This window comes from Nematostella vectensis, chromosome 15 (assembly GCF_932526225.1).
Source record: "Nematostella vectensis chromosome 15, jaNemVect1.1, whole genome shotgun sequence".
Lineage (NCBI taxonomy): Eukaryota > Metazoa > Cnidaria > Anthozoa > Actiniaria > Edwardsiidae > Nematostella > Nematostella vectensis.
In genome coordinates this window covers 10,672,688-10,691,027 of record NC_064048.1, presented here as the reverse complement: position 1 = coordinate 10,691,027, position 18,340 = coordinate 10,672,688, and the positions used below count along the sequence as shown (strand labels likewise).

Sequence of the window (18,340 nt, the reverse complement as noted above, 5' to 3'; positions counted from 1 at the left end):
CCGTATCCACTCCATAGGGGGTCCTCAAAGACTCCATTCCTCACTTTCACAGGGTAGATATCAACCATCAGGCCATCGTGCCATGAACAGTGCTTGTGTTCAAAAGTAAGACACCATCTATAGCAGCTTTTATTATCTCTAAAACGCGGATTTCCCGGGCTCTTCGGGACTTCGTACTGCAAAACACCATTTTGATTTTCAGTCGCTTTCGCGGCTATTTTTAACTCATGCTTGTGCCGCTGTAAAATCACACCCTCCGGTAATTTCACAATTTCTCGCTTCAATAAATATAGAAATTTCATATAATCCTCATTTGGTAAAACAATATCGAGGTCTATATCCCATGGAATCATTCCTTTGTGTCTCACTGCTCCTAATAAGGTCCCTCGGGCGATCCAGTATGTTAAATTGTGTTTTTGAGAGATTTCCCGAAATACAAGCAGTAATCGTAAAAGCACAAGTTGCGACTGTCGGAGCGTATTGTTTCCGAGTTCACGAACATCGGGGCAGTCCCACGAGTTGTCTCCGAGTAGTTGACATCTTGCACTCGGCAGGTTAGCGTATGGAATGTTTTCCAGTTCAAAATCAAACATATTTCGCTTGCTTCGTTCAGCATTTCGACTCATACAGTATACATAAAATAGTAATAGCAAAGCAAGTGATGTCAAAAGAAAGCACCTCATAGGAGCTTTCATCTTGTAAAAGACCCAACCACAGCAAAGTTCCTTTCGCAGTTATAACTTCTAGTTAGGTTGAGCGAGAATCAAACGCACATTCAGTCGACAGAAGCCAACTTCGTTCTTGTAAACGGCTTGGTACCACATGTTGGCTAATCATTAACCTGGGATCCATGAATGAATAATCGTTCAAACAGACTCAATTTTAAATAATTTTTAATTATTTAAACAATAACAATAACATTTAATAATAATAATATTCAACGAAATATTGTGAATAATATGTAGTTTTAAAGCTGACAACGTAGAATACGACCATATAACTGCATTTAATGATCTGTTAATAATGTATGATTCATGCTGTAAAAATCAACATTTCTCGACGGTGTTCTAACAATTAGTCTCGCCTCTGTACATGTTTGTTGTGAGCAAAAATTATGTATCTCTTATGATTACAAGCAATTTTTTATAACTTTTAATAAACTTGTTTTGGCAAATGATAAAACATTCTGTCATAAAGCTGATTTCCACTTTCAAAAATAGCGTAAAAAATCTTACGATTTTAGTGTATATTGTATACGAAAATTATATCCAATGAATTATAAGAACACAATTATATTCTGCCTTTTAGAACAACTTTCAAAGTATGAAAGAGAAGAGGCTTATCGGGGAGCTATTTATCATCAATTATTTCATAATACAGGGAGCACCCCTAAAATTTATCTGCATATCAATCAATGGCTGCCCTTTTTTTATTTAGTCTAAAAAAGCAAGCAAGAGATATCTTTTGCTTGGTATTCCCTTTTAAATCTGTGGTTTACTACCTTTTTTGTTTCAAATCTATGCGGAATCCAGGGTTTCCAATTTTCTGTCATTCGCATAGTCATTCACAAGTCTACTACTTCGTGGATGTCATAAACATCCTCATATTAAAGACGATCTCGCAATAGAGTTCCTAAAATCACATTTCATGAAGCATATTGTTAAACTCTTCTCCCGACATGATCCAGTGACCCCCTAAAAATACGGAAGCTTTTAGCGACTGAATGGTTATGACATCCACGAAGTACTAGCCTTGTAGAGAGATTATGTCGAATGACAGAATCGGAAACCCAGGATTCCGGATAGATTTGAAAATAGGTATAATAAGTACTTGGTTATTAAATTTTAACAATATTGTAACTGGCGCTGAGTGATGTATTCTATACTTTACAGCCATTTAAAAAAAAAAAAATCATTCTGCGAAAAAATCATTCTGCGAGCTCTAACGGGATTATCTTATTTAATTGGCCTTTGGGCTCGTTTCGTAATTCTAAACGCTATTGCTGGCCAACAAAAAAACGAAGACTAAAGCGATTTAGCTGATTGTTAGCGAGCGTTTGCAGAATGTTGAAAACGGCGATTTAACACTATCCAGACTGGAGGGGTCTCTTCATGAAAATTACTATAACTTCTGAACCAAGCAGCTAAGAGGCTAAAACTTGGTGACTTTTCCTAAAAAAACTATCTGCGGACGTTTTGATGTCATTGGCATGCCTAGGAGACGCTTCATGTTATCATGACAACCGTTTTTTCACACATAGGTTTCCCAAACTTAAAAGTAGTGAATTTTTCATATTTTGGTCCTGTTTCTCAGATTTAAATGCCTCTTTTGACTTTATAGGTTTGTTTAGGTGACAATTTTTACAACAGCGCTAAGATTTTTTACCTCGGATATTTGGGGGGGGAGGGGTGGGGAAATATTGCTTTCAAAGCTGTTGTTAAAATGTCATTTGATTTACTAGATGACACTTTAAAAACTAATATTAAGCTTTTATCATTACTGCGAGCAGTAATACATGCATGCAAATACTTTTTTTCTGTAATAATTTCAGATTTTTTTTATTTTGAAAAAAATCATTAGAATCCAAGATGGCGGACCCAAGATGGCGGACCCAAGATGGCGGAAATTCTTACAAAAAAATGATTACAAACGTATTAATGGCCTTTTTGCATTGTAGAGCCCGCCTTCTCCCTAAAAACTAGGAGAATCCATTCCTTTTACATTTGAAAATTGCACTTCAAGCCTCATACATCTCGAAGACGAATCCATTAGAAAAAACACTTTTTGATATGTTGGTGTACATAACGTAAGGAACCTCTATGCAAAAATTCAAGCTTACCGAAGTTAACCAGACCTTATTTGCTTGCCATTTTTTTTTTGCTCTGTTGCCTTCTAATCGGCTTCAATTCGAGTGTCATTGGGTAATGCTTTCTTTTTTCTTCGGAAAGTGGTAATCCTGTGGTGCGTGCGAACGTCGAATGTGCGCTGGGGCCAGGATGGAAAGAAATGAGCATCCTCGCCCCAGCGTACCTCGGCCTTCTCAAGTGCCACAGGATGACCAATATTGGAAAAGTCATATACTTCATTTACCTAATACAATGAACAATATATTGCAACTTCTTCTCAAGTGAGCCGATGGAAATGGATGCTTTCTCACACTTGGTGTTTTGCTAAGATGGCGGCTGATAGAGCCTCTATAAGAAGTCGGTAAATTAGATACACTTCAGACATGGTTCAATGTATAAGCAGAAGTATGCTCAGAACGGAAGAATTTGATTGGTGCGATATCACTTCAAGCCGGTGATGAAGAACAATTAACCGCGGATGCCTTTCTTATGATGATAATGAAAATATTAATAATATAATTACTTACCTGTTGCAAAATAATGTATATGGTTTAATGCGTCTTACAATTGTAATTGAATTTTAATCAAAATCCAAACATTACATTATATATTGTATGTTAATATGAACTAAAAAGTTAAAACAACTCAAACCAATTACTTAAAACATAACTAAACCATATCAAAACTATATACCGTAAATCATGCAATGAAACGTGTCCTATATAAACGGGAACACTTCCTATCTAATTAACGCCCCCCTCCTAAGCTTACATGTTTGTAATGAACGCCCCTCTCTAACAAACGCCCCTCCGTTTAACTTCTAAAACTTCAAGTTGAAATACTAAAAATTATGAGAGTGTCGAATATTCAAATAAAAAAAAAACAGCACCATCACACGATTCGGGGACACGGACCTAAATTAACGAAGCTAAAACTCCCTAATACGGCAATCACGCATTCCCTTATTTGTTCATTTCTACCTCTTCAGCTCCCTTATACGGCAATCACGCATTCCCTTATTCGTTCATGACTAACCCTTCAGCTCCCTAATACGGCAATCACGCATTATCTTATTTGTTCATGACTACCCCTTCAGCTCCCTCATACGGCAATCACGCTTTCCTTATTTGTTCATTTCTACCCCTTCAGCTCCCTTATACGGCAATCACGCATTCCCTTATTTGTTCATTTCTACCCCTTCAGCTCGCTAATACGGCAATCACGCATTCCCTTATTTGTTCATGACTACCCCTTCAGCTCCCTCATACGGCAATCACGCTTTCCTTATTTTTTCATTTCTACCCCTTCAGCTCCCTTATACGGCAATCACGCATTCCCTTATTTGTTCATTTCTACCCCTTCAGCTCGCTTATACGGCAATCACGCATTCCCTTATTTGTTCATTTCTACCCCTTCAGCTCACTAATACGCCAATCACGCATTCCCTTATTTGTTCATGACTACCCCTTCAGCTCGCATCAATGCCGGCGATGACATGGAAGGCGCTGTCATGCCTAGCCTCAGGCTCTCTCGTAATGTTAGGGGGGTCAAGGCCACGTGACCACCATCAGAGCTTCTTTTGACAGCCTTACCCACCCCTGGTGGGGACCCTGTGTCATCTTCTAAGGGGTAAGTGCAGAAGCCACAGCTAGACAAAAATACCCGGATGAAACCTGTACAAGCGAGAAAAAGGGAATTTCATTACACTTCACCAGTCCTGTGCTACCATCACCATCAACAGGGATCCAACAAAAAACAGTTTGCATGTTTCAATAGTTGACTTGCACTGAGAAAACACATGACTTTTGGGCGAAGAGCCCGCGCGCGCTCCAGCTTTCGGTGGCAAAATGACAGCAACAAAAGTCAAGCCAGCCAACCCGAAACGTCATCACCATCACCATCACTACTGTCATCATCATCACCATCACCCCGTACCTTCTCTGTAGTTCTGGCTGAAGATGAGGCAAATCAAGGGGTTGAAAGCGGTGTACGAGTGCTCCATGACCTTGGTGACAAAGCGGAGCACCTCAATGCTACAGTGAGGCCACACATCTAACGGTGCTACTATCACTAAGATCACCTAGAACAAAATAATAATAGATTGATCTGTCTTATTATCTGAGATGAAGCAAGGAACAGTAATTAGGAAGAAACATTTAAAAGTAAACGTGGATAAGATGTTTGGAAACAAGTATGGGAAACGAAGAAGAAAGAAAAAAAGGATTGAAAGCACAATCGATAAATAGCACAATCGAAATTAAAATGGACGGGAGAGGAAGGAACTAACGAAAAAAATGAAAGAAGGAAGGAACGAAGGAATTAAGGAGGAAGAAAAAAACGGATACTAACTCTCTCCTTCGTCGCGGACCCGGAAACCATTTGGCGGCAAAAAATTATTCAAGTTTCAAAAGCCGGAAAGTATTACCTGCTTGCAGGTTGGATTGTGTTAGCCGAAGTTACATTTTTTTAAACCTCACATTGTCAAACTTTTTTTCAATACAGCCCTCCAATCCGGTAAATAACTATGTATTACCTGCGGCATAAAACAAGCAAAGAAGACGATAGTTATGACTAGGGCGACCTGTAGGATCTTACGCTCCTGGACCTCACGTGACTTGCGCACCACCCACGCGTGACCAGACCCTCGGCTGCGTCTCAGCTTGACGATAATGATGGAGTACATGATGGCGATTGCCAGCAAGGCCCAGAGAAATAAACCTGCAAGTGCGCATGCGCGTGAATCTCTTATTAACAATTGTAATTCATTCTATGCCAAGGTGTTCCTACCGGACTTCCTGTTTTTCGAGATGAACCGTGAGGCAGCGTAGGGTCTGGGAAGACCTCCCGTGACCTATCTTACAAGCCACAGGTATCCCAATCGAGACCCTGGCAAGATACCTTGGACTAGGTTACACTTTAGCATCACTGATATTAGCAGTGGTCCCGGTTTTTTCAATTGTTCAGAACATAATAATAAACATGCCAATTTCTCGATTATGATTGCCGGAGAGCAGAACAATTTTCATGTAACACCAGTGCAGAAAGTTGTAAATACCAGTGCAATTACATTCAAAGACAAAACATCACCGAAGACAGCTCGTGCAATTAAGATACTTTTTGAAAAACTCACTTGTGCAAATTAATCCAGAATTGAACTCGAAACTGTATGATCACCTATACAAATACATTTTCTGGTTAAAGCTGAGATAGTCAGAATAATTTTTAAAGTCGGTGTAGTCTCCTTTACTGTGCTTGGGAAATACTAGGTAACCCAAAATGCTAATGTAACCAAAAATGTTAATGACTTTCTTATCAAGGCCTATTATTTCAAGCCCGCTAGGCTTTGAAAATGTTAAAGCACCCAAAAGTGTTATCAAGGTTTATTTCTAAAGGCCTATTATGGTTTTCGCGTGATATCTTGTATAACGACGCAAGCTATCGTGGCCTCCCAGACAGTTTTTAGAAGTAAGCCACACCTAAAACGCGCTTCAATGATGACGGGGGCTGTGTGTTAGAAGGGAATAAACGAAAACTAACAAAGTACTACAAGCCACAACATTTTATTATTGAAAGCTCGCTTTGTTATGGTTTCGGGAGGATTTTTACTCCTGTTATTTTTTTTATTTTGAGATGTTGAAATAAGCGCCATACATGAAAAAATGATTAAGCGCCGTAGTTGTAACTGTCGTCTTGACAGTGCGACTAACAAGCACAGGTTTTACGGGGGTATTCAAAGTTGGAGAGAACGAAAATCGTTCTTGTTTCTGTTTGTAAAACGCTGAACACTAGGAAACCCCTATGAATCCTCTAGGAACCTGTCAAACTACAAAACAAACGTTCAAGTATAGAAAGTAAGTCAACTAATGTAAGCGATTACATGAAAATGTGAAATAATGCATGACTTACGACTTGTGGGCTTGAGTGGCTGATGTTGACTCGTGTCTTACTAACTAACCGGGCCTAACACAGGGAAACCAAAACTACGCAGGGAGGTAGTTACAATAGTAGTGTGGTGTTTATTCGAGCAATTACAGTGACTCACCTGCCAGGAAAACTGAGTAATAAATCAGCGCACTGTGCGGCGACGCCCAGTGCTGATAACATACGATCATTTGAGTCACGTGGTCTCTGCGTATCCGAAACACATCGAAATAGACACCATGCATGATGACCGCGATCACCCAGGTCAGCGGTAAAAGCATTTGCACGTGCGATTTGAGGAAGGAGATTTTGAGAGGCTGCATAACGGCGTAAAAGCGCTCCGTTGTTATGCCAACGATGCTGAAGATTGATACGCTGAGGGAGACGTCCTGCGCGAAGTACGCGAGTTTGCACAGCACGGCACCCGCGGCGCCTGAGAATGTACATAAGATTATTGGTTTAGATTTGATCTTTCAGGGTTATGATGATGACGACAATAACGACGATTATGATGATGATGAACATATCTATTTATTGTGCTAATGACGATGAATGATAGAGTGATGATTATGATGATGACGATGTCAGTTATGTTGACAATAATGAATATGAAGATGATCCTAATTAAGATTAAGATGAACATGATGAAGATGTGATGACTATGGTGATAATTATGAGGTCGATTATGACGCTGATGACGATGTCGATCGATGATGATGACGATGATGTTTGTTGATAATGGTGATGATGATAATTATGACAATGGTTACGATGATGTGGATGTACGATGATGGTGATGATAATGATTATTACTCTGACGATGACGATGATGATTATGGTTAGGATGATAATGACGATGATGGCTGCTTACCTCCAATCAACCAGGTCTCTCTCCCATACAGCACCTCGACCACCACCCTCGGAACCCCAAAAACCGGCTGTATGATATCACTAATCGCCATGTTGGCAATAAACAGGTTAACAGCAGTGCGCATGCGCTGTGTCCGGTACACGGTCACGAGGATGAGACAGTTTCCTAATATGGAAGTGAGGAACATGAAAACGTACAACGTGATGACACCGACTCGGACAGCGAAGTTCTCTTCAAGATTCGGACACGAATTTTCCAAAGAGTTGTTTCCATAGAAACTAAGGTTGACCAATGTGTGGTTGCCAGGTGTTTCTAGTGCTGTAGACATGCTGGTTTAATTGATTTCTTAGAGGCTTGCTCCTTGCTAATCAGTCCTTATCACCTATAAATGAGTTACATTATTAAAATAGACACAGTCACGTTTAACTGTGATCTTGAAATCTGATTTTCTTGCTGGTATTCCTTGACCTCTACATTGAACCTGGATAAAATGAAATAGAATAATGATAATAATGATAAAATAAAAAATAAAAAAAAAACGTTGTAGTGGGGCACATGCCCCCAGTGCCCCACCCCTGCTACGGCCCTGTGTCTTGTGTTAAGTGAAGGTTGCATTGTCTCCAGTATTACATAACAATCTCAGATTATTTTTAACGGAAAACTCGGGAAAAAATCACAATATTGAAAGCAGTGTGTCTATTGGAAGTTTCTGTGATTGATTATTAAGAGCGGATGGCCTGTAAAATATCTCGGATTCTAAAAGATTCTTTTGTCTTTTAATGGTTGAGGTTCCCGTCGGGTGACCTCCGGAAGTAATCTATTAACAATGCGGCTTTAACCCTATTAAGACTTTCCCCTCTGAACTTCTGAAAAATAGCAGCTAAACTTGATAACTTTTTCTAAAAACTACCTGCGGACGTTTTGATGCCATTGACATGCCTAGGAGACGATCCATGTTACCATGGCAACCGTTTTTTACACATAGGTTTCCCAAAACCTAAAAAGTTGTATTTTTTTTTTCATATTTTGGTCCTGTTTCTCAGATTAAAATGGCTCTTTTGATTTTTTTCAGTTTCTTTAGGTGAAAGTTTCACAGCAGCCATAAAATTGTTTTACCTTGGATATTTGGGGGGAGGGGTGGGTAAATTTTGCTCTCTCAAAGCTGTTGTTAAAAATATTACTAGATTTACTAGATGACACTTTAAAAGCTAAAATTATGCATTTATCATTACTATGAGCAGTAATACATGCAAGCAAATACTTTTTTTTGCTAATAATTCCAGATTTTTTTTTCTTTTGCAAAAATCATTAGAATCCAAGATGGCGGACCCAAGATGGCGGAAATTCTTACAAAAATAATTGCAAACGTTTTTACGGCCTTTTTGCATTGTAAAGCCGTCAAAAGGCTAATTTTGACTTATCTGAATGAATCAAAACATTGTCAACTCGATATCTGATAATTTAGGCAATATTTGAAAGAATAGCTAGATATCGTATTTATGATGTCATTGTGCCGTCATATTTAATTCGACCACACCCAAGATAGGGCGTGACGATTCTTTGCATGCCGGTGCTCATTGTCTGTAAGTTTGATGGTCATAGCCCAAGCGGTTCATGAAATATGATGATGATGATGTTTTCTTGGTAACATATAACTTTACATAATGTTACATAGGTTGTTTCAACCAATAAACTTCTATACTTTTTAGGAAATTTGCAAACTGGCGGAACTAATTTTACATGACATTTGTGGCTAGGTAGAATTATTGCCTTTTACTTGACGTGCTATTATAGTCATGGGTGAAAATAGAGCAAGGTGCAAGCATTGTTGTTATCAACAGGGATCTTAGCTTGTTTGAGAACAAATTTGAGAGCGAGTGGTTCGAGTAATAAAAATCTCTCTCATAAAAATGCACCAATAAAAGAAAATACTTTGATAGATTTGGTTGTGTTCTGTTTCTTTAAAAAAGTAAAATAATCTAGTACATTGTGCTGCACACAACAAGACAGAGACTTTGTCGATATAATTTGGGGATAAAGAAATCATTTTGTCATTACAAAAATTAGTTTAACTTCAATTATATCCCAAAGTACACGTAAATGAAATAACAAAAAATAACATCATACTAGCAAAAAAAAAAAAAAAAAAAAATCAGCAAAAGATAACATTGCTAAAATTTTGCTAAATTTTAGAATAGAATACTTGACCTGGAAAGGGAGAAAGTTGAAGACGACTCCCGCTTCGCCATCACAAAACATCAATTATGTCAAACCAAACAAACGTGATCCTCTTATCTGGCAGTCAAAATTTGTCGAGCTCCCAAGTCAAGCTACCCTTTTGTCAAGCCAGTTGTTTTCAGAAGGAAATTAGTGTTGTTTTCTTCCAAGACATGTGTAGTTTGCATTGTGAGGGGGTCGGATGTTTTTACTAGGAATCCGCCGGGTTGTCGGTAGAAACCCTACATCCGACTGAATGTCAAGATTACCCACGTTAGCTTGTCTATTATCCGACCGTAATAAACGCAACTTGCTATAAACGAAGGAATAAAAAAAAAACATAAATCAACAAAACACCACTAATAATGACAATTTTGAGTTCATTATTTTAGGGGAAAAAAACCTTGAAAATGAGTATTTATGTTCTATCAGATAGAGAGGATTGTTGATATAGTTGATAACATTGATATTTCCAGTAATATATGTATTTTCAACTAATTTCTCTTGCGATGAGAACAATCATTTTTCGTAACTACGTTTTTTACGCTTTTTTTCATGAAACGAAATATAAAGTGATAAAATAATATCCATGTTAAAATGATATCCAAAGATTTCGATTTCTATTATTTCTATGTAAAACAAATTTGTTTTATTTAATAAGCAAGTAATCTTTGCAGTGCTAATCTAATAAAATCAAAGAAAATAAATGCACCTGTTTTCAGGCATTTCTTAGGTTTTATATAAAATATTGGTTACAATTCGCTTTATTTGAAAATTTTGCAATGAAAAATTTAAGAACAAGTTCAGTTATAAAACGTGCAAAATCCAAGGACTTTTTAATTCCTGTCGAAACTATCAAAGACGCGGACAGATTAAAAGAAGGATTTGTTTAAGGGCTCAAGTTAGCCGTTCGCATCTCAAGAGGGTTTCTTTGAAGAAATAATAATAAATAAAGAAAAAAAACATAAAGTTTTATACTTTACATCCGAAGTTCAATGGATATATCGCAAAAAGCTTTCTATGCTTGGTACTTGTCTTGGGTAATGGCATTCAAGAGCCGCCCAAACTGCAGTGATTCCCATCCTATATTAGCTTTTTTTTATATAAATCTTTTCAGGAGGGTTGAATGCGATTTCAATCCCCCGAAATGCCCGCTGCCCTTGCGTAAAAGTAAATTACAAGAGAGACGCAAAACTGAAATACAAAACTGATTTGACCATACCTTAAGCCTGTGTACACCTTTTGAAAAGCTTTTCTTTAAAGGTTTGTCCTCACCTTAGAGCGAGATGGTGGTAGTTAGCAGCCTTTCGCGGTTACTTTCTAGTACGAGACGACTTCAAACACCATCCTTAATCTCGGCTCCGATTACAGAATCTGAATTTCAAATTTATATTTAGCCTACGAACTGATAGTGATAAAAGCTGGTATTACGTTGTCAAGAAAAGAAGATATAGTTGCGCGTCTTGTAGTGCGAATTGTTTTTTTAAGATGATTTTCCATATTTTATTTTTAACAAAAAAAACGGCGATGTGATTTTAAGCTTTAGCTTTGGTAAAAAGACATTTAAAATATACGTAAATTAAAGGTATTTCTTCAAATTATTGCGTAAACACATCTATCAATTTTAGTTATATTGCAATATCAGTTATATTCCGTGTTGATTCGGATTTACGCTTTTCATACTTACAAAGCTTTTTTCGGGTTTATGAACCGCGTGTAATCCTCGTAATAATCTTCCAATCTTCCTTGAAAACAGCTTGATTTATAAACAGACAAGCTTGTTTTGTTCCTGATTTCCAAAGTCCTGCGCACGATAGTGAACTTTTTGAAGAACAGGTGTTTTAATAGGAGTGTGAATACTTCTTGAAATATTACACTGTGCTCTCTTTGTTTGCCAAGGAAAAGGTGAGATAACTGCTTGATTGTCCTCTACTTGAGTCTTATTTTCACTGATATTCCTTCAACCGAAAATAATATCCTTTCCAAATCTACATCAAGTCGTGTGTACAGTTTTTATAACGATGGTCTTAGAGCATGTATCTCTCACTTGTTTTTGCTCTGTGAGCTTCGCTAAATTGCTTTTAGTTTAGCAAAACACCCTCGGACTACTACGCGATCGTCAAATGAACATCGGTGGTTTGTAACTTGCGCTTAGGAGAAGATATCCTTGTTCTGAAAAATTGGAATTAATGTAAATTTTATGACAATGGATTCAAACTTGTATCACTTACGTTCTTCCGCCTTTTTAGCTCGCATTCTTTCAGCGTATCATAGCATCTCTGATTCGTGTGAACACCAACTAGAACTTGTGGCCAGGGTAGTCCAGGTATTACCAATTTTATGACACTAATGACTGAAGCTCTCTGTTCGGTATTTATCTCCCTTCAAACTCTCAAATACCGTTCAGCTATTTGAGCATTGCCTCCGGTCACATTTCCCACTCATACAAACAGTCGGCTGATCAAGCACGCAACATAGTTGCGGGGGGGGGGGGGGGAGGGGAGGGGGAAGGGGGTGGATAACAGGGCCAAAACGACGGTAGCAGAAGGACAAATGGCTATACGACCATCACTTATGAACCCCTTTAATTCAATTCACTTTCACGAATAAAATCCAATACACATTTTTTCAGCATTTATTTTCAATACACCATAATCCATTTACGCTCGCGAGTCTTTATTCTAGCACCAGGATCATAGAATATAGGATTGATAAAACTGTTCGTTTGTGCAGCGTATATATTTGTCACCCAGCCCCCCCCCCCCCTTCTCTCGCCAAGGCTAATCAAACACGCTCCTCGTGTAACTTAATTATATCAGGCGCTAAAAGCTTTCTGCCCTCGTTAGAAGAAGATCTGTCCGTATTCGAGCTCGTGTCATGATGCTATCTGTGAAGCCTTCTTCCTGTTTTCGTACAAGTAAATTATCTAGGTGTCGACAACACGTCTCGCGAATACACCTGTCTTCGTTGTCTGTTTGTTTTCATTCACTGCCTTTGGCTGCTAATAACAACTTCGATAGCTCGCAGCAACAACGTTGTTATTCTCGCCTATTAACAGGGGATAATGTTTTCGAAAGCAATTTTTACTGGCAAAAATCGGTGTATTTTCACTGCCTTTGGCTGCTAACGGATTTGATAGCTGGTATCACCAATGTTTTTATTTCCGCCTATTATCAAAGGATCCAGGGGATGAAAGCAATTCTAATACTGCAAACAACGCTGTATTTCATTGCCATAAGCTGCAATTTTTCTGAGCTTTAATAGCTCAATTTTATTATTCCCGCCCATTACTAAGAAGACAGATCTGTCTTCCTAGTAAAAAGCATCTATTTCCTTCTGCTGGTTTTGATAATCTGTTGCAGTATTTTCTATTGAGTTTCCTAAGTATAGAATTTTGTTTTGAGATGGGGTTTTCGAGATCTCTTTACATTATTTAGTTTTAATTATTTAATAAAAACAAACAACAAATGTGTACCTGACAGAGTATCTTTAACAAGGGATGAACTTTTGGTGCTTTTCCCGTCACTGGTTTTGGCTCTTCAAGTTGCTTGCCTCACATTAAGTAAGCGTCGTAGTCTCCTACGCAGGCAACTCATAAAGAAAAGGAGGGAATGAACGGGTTACCTGTGGCGAAATTGCAGAGGAGGGAGACTAAGCAGAAGCAGAGAGGAAGCCACAGGAAACCCAATCCCTTTTTTTCTCTTTCTGCTTTTTGAGATGCCTGCCGACGAGGCTATAAGCGTCACTGTAATAATTTATCCTTGCCTTAGTAAGGTAGAAAATCTTGTGGAGCCGATTTTAATAGAAAAACGTAGCACTTCCTGTACTTCCCTTACCCGCTCTAGTTTTCACATCTTGGAAGCTCATTGATGCTTTTTGTTTCATTTCTTGCAGACACACGGCCATTTTTGCTTTTAATTTCTATGTCAGAATATAAGATTGTTTTCATGCGACATTATGAAATATTATATGGTAGTTCAAATGAAAATCTGTCAGTATTTAATGCAGGTACCAATCTAGGATAAAACCTTGTTAGTTTTTTTGCTTTGCCAAGTTATGGGAACATTATTCCTGAACGAGCCTCATCTCAAATGAGCCTCCTCCGCAGGCAACTCATAAAGAAAAGGAGGAAAAGAACGGGTTACCTGTGGCTGAACTGCGGAGGAGAAAGATTAAGAAGTTACTCTTCGTCCTGTTTTCCATTGTCGGGCTTCCTGTGAAGATACTGGCATCCAAAACAGCGGGGGACGTTATCGCATTCATTTGCACGGAATCTATGTAAATGCAATCCTTCCAACCGATGGATTTTTACCGAAACACCCTCTGAATGCAATGGAGCAGACCTTTCAACCTATGTATTTGCGCAGAATCCATATGAGTGCAATCATTATACCTGCCAATCAATGGATTTGCACTGAAAACACGTGAATGCAATCGTAGACTGAATGCCATCAATACACCTGCCAACCAATTGACTGGCGCAGAAACCATCTGAATGCTATCAATACACCTGTACAAAAATCATCTGAATGCATTCGAAGACCTGCCATTTAATGGATTTGTACAAAAATCATCTGAATGCAATTAAAAAGACCAACCAATTCCGCACCGTAAACTTTTTCATCAAATAAACAAATAACAATTAAACAAAACACACAAAAAAAAAATCAATGCTTAATCTTTGCTTTCACGCAAAGGGACGGGGCAAGGTAGCAAACCTGTGGCAGACTAGAACTTCATCGAAGTGGGTGTAAACTCTAACGCTACCGAAACCGGAGTTGACGCTCCAAGCTTGGTCTTTGATGTATCGTGGAACTGGCCACACCCCTTTTAATTACGAAGAATCTAGGGGGAGGTTGGCATGGCCAACAGTAAACCAATCCGATGTCAATCTTGTGCCCATAGTTCAAGTTGGAAGAGGAGGTCTTCAATACAGGTTTTGGCATCTGGTATAAAACAACTGGAGCTCTAGAAACATATGAAAATATTTCTTTTTATTCCGGCGTGTTTCGAACATGCCGTGATTATCAATAGTATATATCGAAAACCGCATTTGAATGACATCAAAACTTTACATAATTTAAATCAAATCAAAACTTAAATTTATTTGCTGAGCGATAAAAATGTGATTCAGTTGTGTGTAATGTCTTTATAACGCCTCACCATCACTACCAAAACCGAAAAGTGTGTCTGAATCAAGTAAAGATCGCTCCCCATTTGCCTCTTGCAGTTGGTTTGATCTCCTTAACTTTGCTTTTGAATGGGCTTTTTTGCTTCTTGCAGTTGGTTTGATCTCCTTAACTTTGCTTTTGAATGGGCTCATTTGCTTCTTGCAGTTGGTTTTATCTCCTTAACGTTGCCTTTGAATGGGCTCATTTGCTTCTTGCAGTTGGTTTGATCTCCTTAACTTTGCTTTTGAATGGGCTCATTTGCTTCTTGCAGTTGGTTTGATCTCCTTAACTTTGCTTTTGAATGGGCTCATTTGCTTCTTGCAGTTGGTTTGATCTCCTTAATTTTGCTTTTGAATGGGCTCATTTGCTTCTTGCAGTTGGTTTGATCTCCTTAACTTTGCCTTTGAATGGGCTCATTTGCTTCTTGCAGTTGGTTTGATCTCCTTAACTTTGCTTTTGAATGGGCTCATTTGCTTCTTGCAGTTGGTTTGATCTCCTTAACTTTGCCTTTGAATGGGCTCATTTGCTTCTTGCAGTTGGTTTTGGTCTCCTTAACTTTGCTTTTGAATGGGCTCATAATGCTTCTTACAGTTGGTTTGATCTCCTTAACTTTGCTTTTGAATGGGCTCATTTGCTTCTTGCAGTTGGTTTGATCTCCTTAACTTTCCTTTTGAATGGGCTCATTTGCTTCTTGCAGTTGGTTTGATCTCCTTAACTTTGCCTTTGAATGGGCTCATTTGCTTCTTGCAGTTGGTTTTGGTCTCCTTAACTTTGCTTTTGAATGGGCTCATTTGCTTCTTGCAGTTGGTTTGATCTCCTTAACTTTGCTCTTTTACTTTCCAGCAGCATCAGAAGCTCGTTTGGGTTTTTCCCTGGGCAAGGCCGTAGCAGGGGGTGGGTATTTTCAAAAATCCTAAGGAAATGACCAGTAGTGGCGTGCCTGCTCCCCCGATATTTTCTTATTGTTTCTATGTTGTGCCCACCCACCCCCCCCCCCCCCCTCAAAAAAAAAAAAGAGCCTACGGCTCTGCTGGGACACAACAAATAACAACAAGTTATATTCATCGTATAGAAAGAGAACGAAGAGTTAAAGAACGCAAAATATTTTGAGAAAATAACTTGAAAAGGCGACAGAAGGTAGTTGTCATGTTGAATTTTCTGCTCTATAAAAATCCCAACTATTGTCAGTCACGGCTCCCTCCATCCTCTTGTTGGGCAGTTTCTAGCAGACTAGACAATAGTTGTAGCTATGCCATTAGAATATGCACCAAATTGGCCAAGTATTTGCAGTGGAATATTAATTTGACATGCAAGTGAACATGAAACAATAGATATGGTTCATTTGCTCTGTGTTAGGATTGAGTGAGCTCAAGCAATAAGAAAGTAAGTGGTTTTGGAGAACTAGATGTTTGTAATGAGGTTTTCAATTTTTTTCCCTGCCAAACTGAGAACGGCACTCTAACATCCTAAAAGCAGGTAAGGTCATGTTTAACTTTCTCATTCTAAAGTGCTGCATCACACCCAAGGTGAGATTCGATAAGAAAAACACACTCATTTAGTGACATGTTGGGTAACGAGCGCAGCTACTCGAGGGTAAACCTTTGGGTTAACTTATAGTTATCAATCATATTCAATGGAGCGGGTGCATTGACATGCATGAGGAAAGCAAAGGAACATGAAGTAGTAGACTATGTGAGACTGGGTGAACTCAAGCAAAAACATGAAGTGGCTGGAAAGTACTAGACGCTTTCAGTTTTCTGTTGCCTGCAAAAAGAGAACGGTACTCTAAACATCCTAAAAGCAGGTAAGGGCATTTTTATTTTTCTAATTAGTATTCGATCTATAAGAAAAACACAATCATTTGTGACATGTGGTGTCAGGAGCGCAGCCACTTGAGGGTAAATATTTGGAATCAATTTTATAGTCATCAGTCATATTCAATGGAACGGGTGCATTGACATGCATGCAAATGCATGCAAAGGAACGTGAAATGATGGACTGTGTGAACTCGAGCCAAAAATAACATTTAATGGCGTGCAACTGATAGACACTTTCAGTCTTCTCTCGCCTGCAAAAAAAAGAACGGTACTCGAACACCCCACTAAAGCAGGGAAGGTCATGTTTAACTTTCTCATTTAGCTATAAAGTGCGCTGGACCAGACCCAAGGTGAGATTGGATCAATAAGAAAAACACACTCATTTAGTGACATTTCACAAGCGCAGCCACTCAAGGGTGAACATTGAGGATTAACTTTTTCCACTCCGATTTGCATCATTCTTTTTCGCAAATCTAACTTGAACTGTTTTTTACTTCTCTCGGTTTTGATTAAGATTTGATTTCTGCAATACCCTAGATTCAAATTCAGATAAAATCTGAATATGAATTTGTTATTATCGCTGATGAAAAATGTATCTTAAGTGGTAAATACCACTCATAAAGCAAGGAGAGTATGTTTTGAACACAAAGAAAGTGCTGCTATTTGATTTGCAAATGCGACTCTCGGGAAATGCAACCAAATAATAAGGTTCACTACATTCTGTATTTTTCTGATGCTTGACTGGCGTTTACCCTCTCGTGCTTAGTCGGGTTTAAAGTGAAGATCTCAAACAAATCCAAGAAGTTATTTTCCTTTCCAGATAAGGGGAATGATGACTTAACTAGACCTTGCGCGCAGGGTTTGTAATGTTGTGTACGTGTCGCCTTGGAACTCAAAACTTCTTAATTCCCAAGATGCATTGCGATACATTTGTGATGGAAAAATAAATTACAGGGTTGACTAGGATACCTGAGGGATTTCATATGTATATGAGGGATTGCAATTTGAGTCACTGTGTTTTACATGTATGACCAGAAAAAAAATTATTCAAGCAATTATTAGCAATGTTAACACTGATTGGGGCATTAAATGTAAGAAACACCGGCTTTCCAGGCGAGGGGGAGGAGACCCATGAAAGTAAATGGGGGTTGGGATCAAAATGGCTGTTAAACAAAGTGAGTCATCATTATGAACAATAATATAATGGTCTCCATTGTTCATGGCATTTATTATTTCACTTGAAAGCACAAAGTAAACAACAAGACCATTTGTGCTATTATATTGTTTAGACAAAAGTATTTTGGTGCCAAACACCAATCTCTTTTGGGGGTAGAGGTCATAGGCTAGCAAAGAGAACAAAGTCACAGCAGAGCTGGAGCTGTAAAATAATACATAAAAACTTGAAATATGTTTCATATTATGGCAAATTTCAAATTGAGCCATAACGAAAGTACTGTTTCATTGTTTTCATTGTTCATTACTATTATTTCATTTATG

At 38.4% G+C, this 18,340-nt stretch overlaps 2 protein-coding genes across 10 annotated transcripts in view; one reads left to right on the top strand and one right to left on the bottom strand.

Moving 5' to 3' along the window:
- Window positions 1–3,407: 3,407 nt before the first annotated feature.
- On the bottom strand, window positions 3,408–12,303 carry LOC5512955 (QRFP-like peptide receptor). 5 transcript variants are annotated; one of them, XM_032382378.2, is made up of 7 exons: window positions 12,087–12,303; window positions 9,847–11,229; window positions 7,639–8,119; window positions 6,889–7,200; window positions 5,380–5,564; window positions 4,782–4,926; window positions 3,408–4,519 (listed from the first exon to the last, which is right to left on the bottom strand). In XM_032382378.2, exons 3-7 carry the CDS (start codon window positions 7,964–7,966, stop codon window positions 4,293–4,295), a joined length of 1,197 nt encoding a protein of 398 aa, XP_032238269.2. In that variant the 5' UTR covers window positions 7,967–8,119; window positions 9,847–11,229; window positions 12,087–12,303; the 3' UTR covers window positions 3,408–4,292. The 5 variants fall into 5 exon arrangements, with proteins under 5 accessions (XP_032238269.2, XP_032238267.2, XP_032238268.2 ...); XM_032382376.2 differs by having other exon boundaries at window positions 11,131–11,229; XM_032382377.2 differs by lacking the exon at window positions 12,087–12,303 and adding an exon at window positions 11,543–12,003.
- Window positions 12,304–16,268: 3,965 nt separating this feature from the next.
- The window catches only part of LOC116618547 (ATP-binding cassette sub-family C member 4), an 11,856-nt gene continuing 9,784 nt past the window's right edge, over window positions 16,269–18,340 (top strand). The window contains exons 1-2 of one of the 5 annotated variants that reach the window (XM_048722507.1): window positions 16,269–16,409; window positions 16,644–16,830. The gene's annotated coding sequence lies outside the window, so the exon portion shown is untranslated. Of the gene's footprint in view, window positions 16,503–16,643; window positions 16,831–16,877; window positions 17,194–18,340 lie in introns of those variants that run through there. The other 4 variants (XM_048722505.1, XM_048722508.1, XM_048722509.1 and 1 more) reach the window with 4 other exon arrangements.